The sequence below is a fragment of the Cetorhinus maximus genome, chromosome 1 (assembly GCF_964194155.1).
Source record: "Cetorhinus maximus chromosome 1, sCetMax3.hap1.1, whole genome shotgun sequence".
In the NCBI taxonomy this organism is placed as follows: domain Eukaryota; kingdom Metazoa; phylum Chordata; class Chondrichthyes; order Lamniformes; family Cetorhinidae; genus Cetorhinus; species Cetorhinus maximus.
This window is the reverse complement of record NC_135879.1, coordinates 85995103-86010598: the sequence shown is the minus strand read 5'-3', so window position 1 is coordinate 86010598 and position 15496 is coordinate 85995103. Positions and strand designations below refer to the sequence as shown.

The 15496-nt window shown below is 41.2% G+C and overlaps 1 protein-coding gene across 3 annotated transcripts in view; it reads right to left on the bottom strand.

The window, feature by feature from the left end:
• Positions 1 to 12340, bottom strand: part of LOC144681546 (ubiquitin carboxyl-terminal hydrolase 53-like) — a 130482-nt gene extending 118142 nt beyond the window's left edge. Inside the window, exon 1 of one of the 3 annotated variants that reach the window (XM_078543209.1) lies at positions 11134 to 12340. In XM_078543209.1, the coding sequence (XP_078399335.1) occupies positions 11134 to 11277 (144 nt within the window). In that variant the 5' untranslated portion in view covers positions 11278 to 12340. The remainder of the gene's footprint in view (positions 1 to 11133) is intronic. The other 2 variants (XM_078543227.1, XM_078543219.1) reach the window with 2 other exon arrangements.
• Positions 12341 to 15496: the final 3156 nt, after the last annotated feature.

Below are 15496 nucleotides of genomic sequence, written 5' to 3'. Positions count from 1 at the left end.
CTTGTAATGCATATTGGTGGACAGTCTATCACCAGAAATTGAGACAGAGAGGTCAAGGAAGGGAAGGGAAGTGTCAGAGATAGACCATGTGAAAATGATGGAGGGGTGGAGATTGGAAGCAAAATTAATTTAAAAATTTTCCACCCATGGGCGTTGACAGGGCCCTCAACTGTTCCGGCCCATCTCCCGCGCATCCGCCCTCACGCCTTCTCCTCCCTCCCAGAAACATGATAGGGTCCCCCTTGTCCTCACTTATCGCCCCACCAGCCTCCGCATTCAAAGGATCATCCTCCGCCATTTCCAGCATAATGCCACCACCAAACACATCTTCCCTTCACCCCCCCTGGCGGCATTCTGTAGAGATCGTTCCCTCCGGGACACCCTGGTCCACTCCTCCATCACCCCCTACACCCCACCTATGGCACCTCCCCATGCCCACGCAAAAGATGCAACACCTGCCCCTTCACTTCCTCTCTCCTCACCGTCCAAGAGCCCAAACACTCCTTTCAAGTGAAGCAGCATTTCATTTGCATTTCCCCCAACTTAGTCTACTGCATTCGTTGCTCCCAATGCGGTCTCCTCTACATTGAAGAGACCAAACGTAAACTGGGCGACCGCTTTGCAGAACACCTGCGGTCTGTCCGCAGGAAAGACCCAAACCTCCCTGTCGCTTGCCATTTTAACACTCCGCCCTGCTCTCTTGCCCACATATCTGTCCTTGGCTTGCTGCATTGTTCCAGTGAAGCCCAACGCAAACTGGAGGAACAGCACCTCATCTTCCGACTAGGCACTTTACAGCTTTCCGGACTGAATATTGAATTCAACAACTTTAGATCTTGCACTCCCTCCTCCATCCCCACCCCCTTTCCATTTCTTCCCCCTCCCTTTTGTTTTTCCAATAATTTATATAGATTTTTCTTTTCCCACCTATTTCCATTATTTTTAAATCTATACTTTTAATGCCCTGTCAGTCTTTCCACCCCACCCCCACTAGAGCTGTACCTTGAGTGTCCTGCCATCCATTCTTAATTAGCACATTTGTTTAGATAATATCACCACCTTCAACACCTCTTTGTTCCTTTGTCTGTGACATCTTTTGATTATCTGCTCCTATCACCGCTTGCTTGTCCCTACAACCACCCCCCGCCCCCCAACTTCTCTCCCCCCCCACCCCTCAACTTCTCTCCTCCACACCCCCCACCCCCCCAACCTTAAACCAGCTTATATTTCACCCCTCTCCTAATATTACTCAGTTCTGTTGAAGGGTCATGAGGACTCGAAACGTCAACTCTTTTCTTCTCTGCCGATGCTGCCAGACCTGCTGAGTTTTTCCAGGTAATTCTGTTTTTATAAACGGATAATTCTCTGGTTGACAGGCTGTGACTAGTGGGGTACCACAAGGATCAGTGCTTGGGCACCAGCTATTCACAATCTATATCAATGATTTGGATGTGGGGTCCAAATGTAATATTTCCAAGTTTGCTGATGACACAAAACTTGGTGGGAATGTAAGTTGTGAGGAGGATGCAAAGAGGCTTCAATGAGATTTAGACAGGCTAAGTGAGTAGGCAAGAACATGGCAGGTGGAACATAATGTGGAAGAAGTGATTTTCCACTTTGGTAGTAAAAACAGAAATGCACAGTATTTGTTAAATGGGGAGAGATTGGGAAGTGTTGATGTCCAAAGGGACCTGGGTGTCATTGTTCGTAAGTTATTGAAAGCTATCATGTAGGTGCAACAAGCAATTAAGAATGTAAATGGTACATTAGCCTTTATTGCAAGGGGGTTTGAGTACAAGAGTAAGGAAGTCAATCTTCAGTTGTATAGAGCCTTGATGAGACTACACCTGGAGTATTGTACACAGTTTTGGCCTCCTTACCCAAGGATGGATATACTGGCCATAAAGGGAATGCAACAAAGGCTCACTAGACTAATTCCAGGGATGGTAGGATTGCCCTATGAAGGAAGATTGGGGAGACTGGGTTTGTAATCTCTTGGGTTTCGAAGAATGAGGAGTGATCTCAATGAAATGTAAACAATTCTCAAGGGTTCAACAGTGTAGATGCAGGGAGGATGTTTCCCCTGGTTGTGGGGTCCAGAACCAGAGGGTACAGCCTCAGCATAAGCGGTAGGCCATTTAGGACTGAGATGGGGAGGAATATTTTCACTCAGAGGGTGGTGAAACTTTGGAATTCTCTTCCCCAGGTGACAAGAGGCTCAGTCAATGAGTATATTCAAAACAGAGATCAATAAATTTCTAGATACCGATGACATCCAGGGATGTGGGGATAGTGTGGAAAGAAGGCATTGAGGTAAAAGATCAGCCATGATCTAGTTAGTAGGGATGGGCAATAAATACTGGCGTGGCCAGCGAAGCCCACATCCCGTGAATGAATAAAAAGAAATGGCAGAGCAGGCTCGAGTGGTCAAATAGCCTACTCATGCTTGTATGTTCCTACAGCGCTAAAATAATTCATGTTCAATTGAAATACTTTTCCATCCACCACCCTCCCCCCACCAACGATATTGCTTAAAGATTCTTCATTTTCAGTTGTGTGTCTTCAAGTTTATCACATAGACTTTCCATTATAAACAAATCAGAATGAGCAATTTTCCCTAGTTGATGTTCTATCCTTGTTAGTAGAACACAATTGTGCCCACAATTTTCAACATAGCATATTGCAAGTCAGCTGCACTAGTACTGATAAATACCAGACTCTCAAGAGGATGTAAAATTAAATTGCAGCATTGGAGTACATGAAGTCACTATCACATTTTCATGACTACAAAATAACATACAAATGGATACCCAAACCATTTATTATTGTGCAACATTACAATAAATATGTTTAGTTAGTTAATGAGGATTAACAATTTCAGCATATTAAAGCAGAACATTTCCCACTCATGCGAAACCAACAACATGCATGTGTATGAATTGAGTCAATGATGAACATTTTCAATATGTTTAATGAAGTATAACATTTAAATCACTTCAGTGAGCTTGTAATGAATTACAAAGAGAGCAATGGTTCCTGCTTCAGATTGGTACCTAGTTAAGCTGTTAGAAGCAAGCTCATCTTAATATGTGATGAGAATCAAATTCAGCCTTGATGCTCCAACTCAAACAGCCTGCCAATACTCTCAGCTTAGGTTCACAGTTAATATGGCATACATAATTGTTTTAAATCCACAAGTCTATGCTTTCAATACTTGAATAGAGGAAAGAGAGATAAAAAAGACAAAAAAAGTTACAAGTTTTTAGTCTGTAGTCAGACAGGATTTTCTTGTTATAAATTGAAACCCAAAAAATCCACTGACCTTCAGAAAAAATGAATGGCCTATCAGTCAATTTAACTTAATGTTTCTAAACCTTGTGGCATTTATGTTGTGTACCAATGCCAGGTGACTTATTAAACTGCAGTTAAACTTTGTATTTCCATATTTAACCACAGTTAGAATAAAAAAGAAATGCCCCATTCCCCTTGAAGTACTAGTCATGTCACTTTTACCAGAGAACTTTTTGCCAAAAGGAGAAAATAAAGAGTTGCTGCTCCAATCCAATTCAAATTTTAAGTTACATATAGAATATATCTTGTGGGACCGATTACAAGTATACCAACCCACACAACCATATGTACAAATGAAACATTGCCATCAGGACCCAGGTCAGTTAATTTATAGCATGAAAATACAGAAAAATATCAGAGCCTTTCAAGGTATGAAATATTCTTATTTAAATATACATTCACTTTCTAAAGCATACACGTTTTAGTGTGTGAACTTGCACCTGTTCAGATACAGCTGCACCCAGGCTAATGTGATATCTACCAACACATAGCATCACAAAGATTCATGTCTATGTGAGATGTGGTGAGACACTAATAACAAAGCCACTTACACTGCATCAGATTGTCAGGTTGATATGAATGCACGACTTTCTTTTTAAAGAGTTTTTCCATGACCTTGAGATGTCCCAAAGTGCCTTGCAGTCAACGGAGTACTTTTGAAAGGTAGATGCTGTTATAATGTAGGAATTATGAGAGCCATTTGTGCATAGCAAGCTCCCATAAATAGCAATGTGATAATGATCAGGTAATGTTTTTTTTCTGTGATGTTGACTGAGGAATAAATATTGGCCAGGACACCAGAGATAACTAACCTCCTCTTCCTCAAAATATTGTCATGCAATCTACATCGAACCGAGGGGGTAGGCGGGGCTTCAGTTTAAAGCCTCATCCAAATACGGCATTTTCAACAGTGCAACACTCCTTCAGTAATGCACTGGGGTGTCAGCCTAGATTTTTGTGCTCAAGTCTCTGGAGTAAGAAAAGATATACTTGCCATGGATGGAGTGCAACGAAGATTCACTAATTCCTGGGATGGAGGGATTGCCCTATGGAGGTATGATTAAATGGACTGGGCCTTTATTCTCTGGAGTTTAGAAGAATGAGAGGTGATCTCATTCAAGTATGCAAAATTCTTACAGGGTGCAATAGGGTAGGTGCAGGAAGGATGTTTCCCCTGGCTGGGGTGTCTAGAACCAGAGACCACAGTTTCAGAATAATGGACAGGTCATTTAGAACTGAGGAGGAATTTCTTCATTCAGAGGGTGGTAAAATTTTGGGATTTTATGACCAAGAGGGCTGTGGTGGATCAATCATTGAGCATGTTCAAGACTGAGATTGATAGATTTCTACATATTAAAAATCTCAAGGAATATGGGGATAGTGCAAGCTCGAAGAGCTAACTGACCTATTCCTGCTCCTGTTTCTTATCTTATGTCAGACTTGGACCACATCCTTCGAACTCAGGAATGAGTGCTATCAACTGAGACATGTTGGCGTTCAACTGATAGGATATGCACAGGTCTAAACATTTCTTTACTACAGCCAGAGTAGTCCAGCTCAAATATATTTTTGTCCAGCCAGTATGGAAACTTCTGTTTTCAAATTTCAAGGATCTAAAAGTTAGAGAAGTTCTGGAAACTACAGATGTATTAAATAAATTCACTGCAGAAAAAAAATGAACAAACTAAGTGTACTCATTCTAGTTCAATCTAGATTTATGCAGAGGTTATTAAAACATGAAGAAATTCAAGAAATAAAATGTCCATAAGCAACCCTAAAACACCCTGACACACCCTAAAACCAAAAAATAAGGATTTATTTCACAAGTGTGGTTGTTCCATAAAGACATGAGACTGCTGCCAAGAATTGGAGCAAAGCAAAGGTTATCCCAATGCTCAAAAGAAGTGAGACACTGAACCCAAAAACAAACCAGTTAGCCTAATGCTGGTACAGGAGGAAATGCCCAAGCATACTTTATACACAAGTGTACACTTGATAAACATAGAAACCACACAAGTGGCAAGCACAGATTTCAGTTGGTAACACATGAGCTCACTAAGGATAATTCAGAGAACATTATCCTTTATAAATCCATTTTATATTGAATATTCTAAAATGTAACAGTCAATGCCAGGTGGTGTGTGAATATCAGTGCCACTCAGTTAACCTCTGCAACAGAATCCCCTCTGTCACTGTGTGTTGCAAAGAGCTGCCATCTGCTGCAGACCCACGTACAGCACAAAATATACTATAGTGGGTTCTATTCTCCTTCATGTCAGCACTGGTAATGCGAAGTTATTTCTAAAGTGTAATTGCTGGCAGATCTTAGCAATAGGCAATGGCAGAAGGTTTCCATAATAAGGGCGAAATGAGTGGCACTGAAATCCGCCCTTAGAATTGGCAGTAATATTAGAGAATATTCAATATAAAATGGATGTGCAAAAGGTAATGATCCCTGAGACATCCTTAATGTGGGGGAGGTGACACCCTTACTGCTCAGTTCTAGATTGTTTCAAAGCTGCTTAATTTGTGGGTGCCTCACAGTGGAGTAGGCTGGAAGGCCAGATTCCAGAATTGGCAACTGAAGAATTAATACATCATCAGGAGGCTCCAGAGCAGACACAGTGATACATTCCACAGAGAACTCAAAATCAGCCCAACTAAAAACGAGCAAATGCTGGAAATACTCAGGTCAGGCAGCATCTGTGAAGAGAAACAGAATTATGTTTCAGGTCGAGATGACTTTTCATCAGTTCCAACCTCAGATTTCCAGCATCCCCGGTATTTTGCTTTTATATTAGTGTTTAATTCACTGCCACTTCTCTTCCAGGAATGCCTTTGAAGTTCCGTTCTTCTCTCCAACAGGATTTCCATTTGGCTCTGCTACCTTGCTCACCTTCTTTGCTTTATACTTCCCTTCTCGTGTTTAATCAGATATCTAACAAAAAGTGCTCTTCCACAGCCACATTTCCTTCCTCGGCAAACGTCCCCGATTTCAACCTATTCCACGTGGATTCCAACTTAAATTCTACCCTTTGTGTTATGAGTATTAATATCTCCAAGGCATCCAGGACGCCTTGAATCACTGTCCTTGATGCATCCTAAAATATAAAATATTCTCAATGTCTTGTCCCATCACATGCATTCTTGATCTCTCCCTTAAGCAACACCAACTGTTCTGATGAAAAGTCAACTCGGCCTGAAGGGTTTCTCTCCAAATGCCACCTGATCTGAGCATTTCCAGCAATTTTTGTTTATTTCAGATTTCCAGCATTACCAGTATATTGTTTTATGTCGCAATCGGCCTGACCTGCTTGATGCTATTTTATGCGCAAACCACATTCCTTGCAAAGTTATGCATATGAACTTCTGTTGCCTACTAAACTTGATACAGTTTAATTGTTACATTCTGTTCCTTGTCCTTTGGAGAATGGCTCACATTATGTTTTTGTGGAGTTTGGCCTATTTCTCCAGAGCACCCATGTAATTTTGTAGCCTTTCAGATGTTTTTTTCCCAACGCAAAGCAGTTACCTAAATGATGACATCATCAAGAAACTGAGCAAGCCACAATCTTTGAGTACTAAAATGTCTAACAGAAATGAAGAACAGGAGTGGACTGACAACTGAGCACCTGGGACTATGAGTGCCTGTCTTTGGATAAAGACAAGGGAATTGCAGCGGTTCAAGAAGGCAGCTCACCACTACCTTCTCAAGGGCAATTAGGGATGGGCAGTAAGTGCTTGCCTAACCAGCAACACCCAATTCCATGAATAAATAAAAGAATTGTACCCACTTGGATAGCTATTGTTTGCTCTGTCAGGAAATTCAATTTGGTCAATCAGTTCACTGCGGATGCTGCTGTGCCAAACACCTTTACCACATCCAGAAACACTGCCAAAGTGCACTCATGCTTGTTAAAGGCGCAAAGATGTGCTATGGCAGTCATAGCAAGTTGTGGGTTGGTGCTTCCTCCTCTTCTAAATCCCACCTGACCCAACCTGAGAAGTAAGCGGACTTGATTTTTATTTTGATCTTCCCATAGTCTCCCACATCACCTACTGATCTCTAGCCCTGAGATAATCCAGGACAACGTACTCCCATTCATCTGCTAATCCATTAATGGTTGTGGAGAAGTGGCATTTTTAAAAAATATCTAAAAATGCAATTCTTCTTGGAATGTGAACAATTTGGCAAATTTTAATTTGTTGCCTTGTATTGATGGTGGCCTTTTCTTGGAATCATCCTGAACGGGATTCCACAAAGCAAACAGACTACAGCAGTTTAAGGAGAAGGTCCACCATCAATCCAAAGCAACTAATATTGAAAATTCCAGGATTTTGACCCAGTGACGAAGGAGCATGTTTCCAAATCAAGTGTGTGACTTGGAGGGGGACCACATCGGGATTATGACTGATGGTGCACTCATGATATTACACTATTTTCCTTTTCCTGGTGGTGAATGCTATGCATTAGGAAGTGCTATCAAAATAAACATGAGTTCCTCCAGTGCATCCTGTAGATCCTACACACTGTAGCTAGTGTGTTGGTGATGAAATGGGCCCATATTGAATTCAATGGCAGACGCACTGATCAAGCAGGCTGCTTTGCCCCGAATAGTATTCTTGAATGCTATTGCAGGTGCAACTCCAAAAACAATGCCCGGGGATTGTGATTTTTGGCCTCTATTAAACACAATTATCTTCTTTTGCAACAGGTATAATGACACTGTAGCGTTTTCCCAACATCGCTTTTGGCAGGGCATCTGTACCAGAGTCAGTTGATTACTGTTTTGATATGGAGGGCAATTGTTCTCATTCCTCTTCTCCTCTGGCATTCAGCTCATGTCCATGCCAAGGCTTATGACGAGGTCAGGAGTAGTGCAATTCTGGCAAAACCTGAACTGAGTGTCAGTGAGGAGGCATCATTTGATGTAACCATTGTTTAACTCTTCTCACTTTGTTTATGATTAGGAGCAGACTGAGGGTGCATTAATTGGCTGGGTTAGATTCGTCCTACTCAGAATTCCCTTTCCATGTCAGAACCTGTTACAAGATAGTTAGCTCAGCACATTTCTGAACAGTCGATAGTTTAAAACGTGAATTACTGAGTATCTTTTGAGCAGAAATGGAAAGTAAGACAAAAAATGAACTTAAGATTACAGTCGAATAGAGCTGTTTAGACTTGAAAATCCATACAAGTCTATAGAAAAAAACCTTAATTCAAATTTCAATGGGAAAGAATACTGGAACAGTACATATGAACAAAAGAATAAACCGAGCAGATAAAAATTAATTTGTTCCATCAAACCTCATTGTTCTAGTGCACAATTCACCTAATGCACCCATCTAGTGTAAAATACATTCGTTATTTAGAATAGCTTCAATGATTTTATCTTTTACCTTGCTCTGTAGGTAATAAATCACTGAGCAAAGAAATTCAACATGAACAGATCATTCAATGTAGTATAATTTTATTCTCTTTCCATTTGTTGAAAAAAAAGTATTTTATTCTAATGAATTGTTCTGCACAGTGAAGCCTCACTCCCACAAATTGTGTGGAAATTTGCATAGGTCTTCTATGACAAAATATTTTTACCAAAAAATGCACCCCATAGATAGTACCAGGCACAACAGTCAATACCTGAATTAAAGGTTGTTTTTCCTGTAAAAATATTGTGAACTCACTAGGGAGTTGGAGCTTTAAAAGATATATCCTCCTCCCTGAGCATGAACTGAAAAGTTTTCTAGCACAAACTGAGGGTTTTGAACAAATGCTTTGTCATACAAAGAAACTCAAATTATATTCAAGGCAGAGATTGATAGATTTTCAGATGTTACAAAAACTACTTTGGCTCCATTGTCAGAAATCTTACCTGCAGTGTATTCAAACAGAAAAAGCAAACTGGCCACAAAGGTGACCACATTTTTTTTGTAACGTTCTGCTAAGGGCCCCGCACTCCAATTCCAGACTCAAACGCAAGTATGCATTGAATGCTGATTAACCTACACCTAAACTGCCAATTTCTTCAAGCTGAAACAAATTTTAAAATGGTAAATCTTACTCCAGGATCATATAGATCATGGTATAACTCATCATACATTTTTAAAAGTACACTTTATGCCCCACTGTTCTCCGTACTATTTTTAGCCAGGCTTTTAAAAATATTAAAAATGTAACTCTTCAAGGAACTTTCACCTAAATATAAGCTGGTAAACACTGGTTCTTATTTTGAGAGAACAGACTTGAAAAGCAGAGAAGCAATGTTAAACTTAAATAGAAGCCTGGTTAGACCACAATACTGTGCACAGCACAGTCTTTACATTATAAAAAGGATATAGAGGCACTAGTGAAAGAGCAAATAAAAAAGACCTATGATACTAAAACTGAGAGGTCATAACTATCAAGACAGACTTCATTTCTCTAGAAAGGTGAAGGCTGAGAGGTGCCCCAACAGAGGTCTTTAAAATAAGCAATTAAACATGATTAAGCTTCTGAAAATAGATTATCTAAACATAATCTGTGCAATTATGCCATTCTGTCCAAACTGGGCACAAATATGACAAAGTTAATAGAATCTTCAACTTCTAACTTTTCACGTAATTGGAATAATAACCAATTCAAACCTATCTCCCTTTTCCACCAGCTGAAACTGTCAACCAAAATGACTAAAGCAAAATACTGTGGATGCAAAATGATTATATTTGCAACATACATGCCAGCCATCCAAATTGAGTTACTGTTCTTTTTTTAGACTCCAAAGATTTTAGTAGACTCTTAACTTTCAAATATATAGTCACCTTCTATTTTGAAATATAGCCTCGTTTATCAACACACTAAGCTTGTATCTCTTTTTGTTTATGTCTTGCTCAAATGTCATGTGCCTGAACGTTTGGTATAGATTCTTCTTTATTCAACGACGACTAAATCTATGTCAGAGTATCCAGATCGGTTGGCATTCAGTTTTAGATATACGCAAACTAATGGTACACTGGCCAAACTCTGTGACTCAAAAGGGTCATGGTAAACAAGTAAGTGGCCCACAAATACAAAATACCGCTCAATCCTGAATTGCACCATTAGGCAAAGTGAAAATGGATGTTTGCCATTCTCCCATGAAAAAAACTTAAGATTTTAAAATCAGGGTTCAAGCCAAGAATAAAACCTATCAGAATCTAAAACAGCATTTTTCCTGTAGTATCACTTCACTCTTAACAAACCTCACTTGCAGTATGCTATTTGTGCGCTATAAAATTAAGATTTAACTGTTTCCATTTCAAAATCAGACGACAAATTGCGTCTGCATCAGACCTGTCAAATATCACCTCTTCCTATCCTTCTTAGGATCTAACGACTGTCTATGAGTCACCCTTCAAAACAATCTGGGCTGTTTTCGCAATCCGGCTACATGTGTTGATAAAGTTTTGCTACACGGCACGATGACAACTCTATAGATCTGCAAAAACAAAAAGCTAAACACTCAACAAAATAATATAAAATACGAATTCTTGCGGTCAGTTATACCATGGGTGACACTTTTTGGACAGTGATCCGAAGTGGTAAACAGGACGACATACAATCAGGGTGTCACTACATTCCTTACATCGGGAACCAATGGGGTGGAGCTAAACAGCAGCGCCTTCAGACACAACACGACAAGTTAAAAGTTTCCCCAACTTTAAACATGGCTTTTGCAAGTGTGCCGAACGAATTATTGTTGCTACAGCTGTTGCTGAACCCTTCAGCGCAGCCCGAGCCTGGTTGTAAGTGTACCGCTCCCTTACCTGCACCGCACTATTGAGGAAGCAGCTGTTCTCCCCAGGTCCGTTGAGCAGCCCTTTGGTCGGGGCGATAGACAACATGCTGCCCGGCTGGTAGCTGCTCCGCAGGTTGCCCCCGGGCTTCAGGAAAAGCTTCACCCAGGACATTGTCCCGGGAGCGACTCGAGCGACAACAATCGGTGGCGGGGCCGAGCGGCTCGGGGCCGCGCGCTAGCTGCCAGGTGCCTCGCGCCCACACCCCCCTCTCTCAGGTAGGGCGGCTGCTGCCCATGGGCGGCTCCCTTTACCCTCCGCAGTCCTTCATTGTCTTGTTTTCTTGTTGTCACACAGTTGCGGGGCCACCGGCTTAGCTTGGGTAGGCGAGCGATGTCGGACTCGGGGCTGGATTATTAAAGTTGACAGCGAAAAGTTGACAACGTTGGCCGGCTGCTTCTCCGGCCGGCTGGCTGGCGGAGCCTGGTGGCGCTCGACCCGCTCGGTAACTCCCGCAGGTGAAGTTTGCGGCTCCGACTGAGAGGCGAGTGGCGCGAGGCACAATCACATCCAACCGTCCGAGCTCGAGAGCACCGCCGTTGCGTCATCACCACCACCTGATTCCAGCAGCCTGCGTCCGGTCACGTGCCGCCCAGCTCTGCTCAGAGAAGTGGGATGGCTCAGAACTCCTGGCTTAGGTCGGATTTAGGGTTGTGTCTCCTACTCTGGCTTCCTCTCTTGTATTTCTAGTAGGAAGAAAAAGAAGAAGGATTGTGATCAGGCGAAAGCAGCACTTGACTCTGATGTGTTCTCTTTGTTGTGTTGTGCAAAATGAGTGGTGCCAAGAGATAGGGAACCCATTCCTGATTTGCCTCCTCCACTCCGTGCTGAAGGAAGAAGCAATAGATGGGGCGTACACTGGCAATATAATAACCAAGCTAATGAACCTCAGTGATTGCAAACACAAAAATCAAGCCGAAGGAGGAAAAAGATTGGAAATCTCTGCTATCAGGGCAGTCACTCCTTCTTCCTGCTGGATAGTTTGTTTGGATTATTGTCTCTGGATAATTTATATTTGCTTTCAAGTTAATAGATGTTTGTATGGGTCAAGAATTTTCCTGATAAACATTTTATTTCTGTTTGGCAGTATACTGAATTGTACAAGTGCAATTATGACAGAACATGTGATTTTGTTTGAATTTGAATACAGCTTTCAAAAGCCTTTTTCAGTTTTGACAATTTTACTGTGTACATAAACTAGTTATTCAGTATCTTTGAAATAAAATGATTAATATTTATCCATAAAGAAGGCTGTGGGAGAAAGGCAGGCACATGGGACTGAGTAGCTAGCTTTTTCAAAGAAGTGGTGTGGGTGTGATTTACCAAATGGCTTCCTTCTGTGCTTGAAATTATATGATATAGAGTTGGTTCCGTACCCAAGCAAATATATGCTTAGTCAATGAATCCAGAACCCACCAGCAGGGAGTTGTTTGCCTTTCTAACAACAGTCATGTTACATTATTTTCCAACTATATATACACACTTAAAAATTACTAATTACTTGTAATCACATCCAGAGTCATTAGAACCATAGAAAAGTTACAGCACAGAAGGAGGCCATTTGGCCCATCTTGTCCATGCCAGCCCGAGGACAACCAGGTGCCCTTTCTAATCCCACCTTCCTGCACCCGGCCCATAGGCCTGCAGCTTACAGCACTTAAGGTGCAGATCCAGGTACTTTTTAAAAGATTTTAGAGTTTCTGCCTCTAACATCAACTCGGGCAGCAAATTCCAGACACTCACTACCCTCTGCGTAAAAAAGTTCTTCCTCATGTCCCCCCTACACCTTCTGCCATTTATCTTGTATCTATGTCCCCTGGTTCTAGAATTCTCCATCAAGGGAAACAATTTTATCCTGTCCACTCTATCTTTTCCCCTCATAATTTTGTACACCTCAATCAAGTCACCTCTCAGCCTTCTTTGTTCTAAGGAAAATAACCCCAACCTATCCAATCTCTCCTCGTAGCTACACTTTTCTAACCCTAGCAACATTCTTGTAAACCTCTTCTGCACTCTCTCCAGAGCTATTACGTCCTTCCTGTAAAGTGGTGACCAGAACTGCACACAATACTCCAGTTGTGGCCTCACCAGCGTTTTATACAATTCCAACATTATATCCTTACTTTTAAATTCTATACCTCTGCCAATGATGGAGAGCATTCCATTAGATAGATAACTATCTGAGATTACAGTTCCAGTTAAATGGTACTGGATCCAACAAATATCATGAGCTTGCCCCTTGGATAAATAATCTTAGCAGCAGTGAAAAAGTATTAAGAACTTTTATTGTGGAGCAAATGTGAGTGGCACAGTTCCTGAACCAATGAAGGCCACCTACCTGGACCTCTGTAACATCACATCTCCACTCCTACCTCAATCTATCTGCCACTGAAACCATCCACAGCTTTTTCCACTCAATTTTCCCTGTGCTTTCCGGGTTAGCCTCCTATCTTTTATCCTTTGAAAATATCAGCTTATCCAAAACTGCATAGGGATCCCTCCAATCAGGTTTCCACCACTGCCACTGTACCAAAATGGCTCTTATCAAAGTCATAATGACATTCTATGTGACTGAAGATAAATTAATCTTCCTCCTCCTTCTCAATCTGTCTGCAGCCTTTGACACAGTTGAGAACACAATCCTCCTAAAATGCCTTTCCACTGACATCCAGCTGGGTGGGACTGCACTCACCGGGTTTCATTCTTATGCATCTAACTGAGAATCACTTGCATTGGCTTCTCTTCCAGTTCCTGCACCACCAACTCTGGTGTCCCCCATTGATCTATCCTTGACCTCCCTCCTTTTCCTCATCTACAGACTGCCCTTTGGCGACCTTATCCAAAACCACAGCATTAGTTTTCACATGTATGTTGATGACACCCAGCTCCATTTTGCCACCACCTTTCTCAATTCCCCCACTCTCACTAACTTATCAGACTGCTTATCCAACATGGTGAGCAGAAATTTCCTCCAATTAAATATTGTGAAGACTGAAGCCATTGTCTTAGGTCCCTACTACAAACTCCATTCCTCAGCTACCAAATTCATCCTAGTCCATGGCAACTCCAGAACATTCCACCTAGTCCTACTCTCCTGCCTTATCCCTGTAACCTTGCACATTCTCTCTTTTCAGGTAGCAATCCAATTTCCCTTTTGAATACCTCAATCAAACCTGCCTCCACCACCCTTTCAAGAAATTTATTCCAGACTCCAACCACTCTCTGAGTGAAAACATTTTTACTTGCATTACATTTACTCCTTTTGCAAATTATTTTGAATCTGTACCCTCTAGGTCTTGATGTTCTCTTGAGTGGGAACAGTTTCTCACTATTTACCCTGTCCATTACTCCTCAGGATTTTGAATACCTCTATCAAGTCTCAGCCTTCTTTTCTCCAAGGAAAGCAGTCCCACCCTCTCCAATCTATCCTCATAGCTACATTTCTTCATCCAGGGAATCATTCTTGTGAATCTCCTCTGTACTCTCACCAATGTCTTCACATCCTTCCTAAAGTATGGCACCCAGAACTGATACTCTTAGGCTGCCAAAGGCACCTTTTTGAAGATCCTGTTAGAATACATGTCTTTGGCTACACTTTTGGTCATCTCTCTTGCTGTTCCTCCTTCCTTGGCTCAGCATTCATTTTTTGATTATGCTTCTATGAAATCCTTTGGGACATCTTCCTACATTAAAGATGTTATATAAATATTATTAAAATACACAGGGTTGACTATATTACATTAATCTTGTTATCGTGTATTAATTGAACTATCATCTTGAATTCTTTGGAATTTTGATTTTGTGTTGATAACATTCTAAACTATTAATGTTATTACTCCAAATAATTTAAATTATATGAACTAAATTATAAGTAAGATTTAAGTTGAACAAAAAGATATAACTGGACCACACACTTACCACTGTTAGAGTGTGATTATACTGTAACCACAGGTTTCAGATTGGTATCCAAAGTATCTATTTTTACTCAGCAGAACCTTGTTTATATGGCCTGAATACAAGTTCAAGTCATGTAGTCTGGGGAGAGCTCTGCAGATTCTACCACGCCCAGCAGTTATATTTTAAATATATTGATTGTGGTGGGAGCAGTCACTCTCTCAAACTTTTAAGTAAACCTTGCTTTGGATTATAACATTTCTGAGAGGTCCAACTGTAACCTGAACACTTATATTAAACTTGGCATTACACTGCATTGTGAGTGAAACTAGAAGAATGAACTTTCCTTAGAGGGTTGTTGTATTGTTCCATTCTTAAGTTGGATTGGGACCCAGTTCCAGAGTTATTGGACTGAATTTAATGGTGCTGGACCCGACTG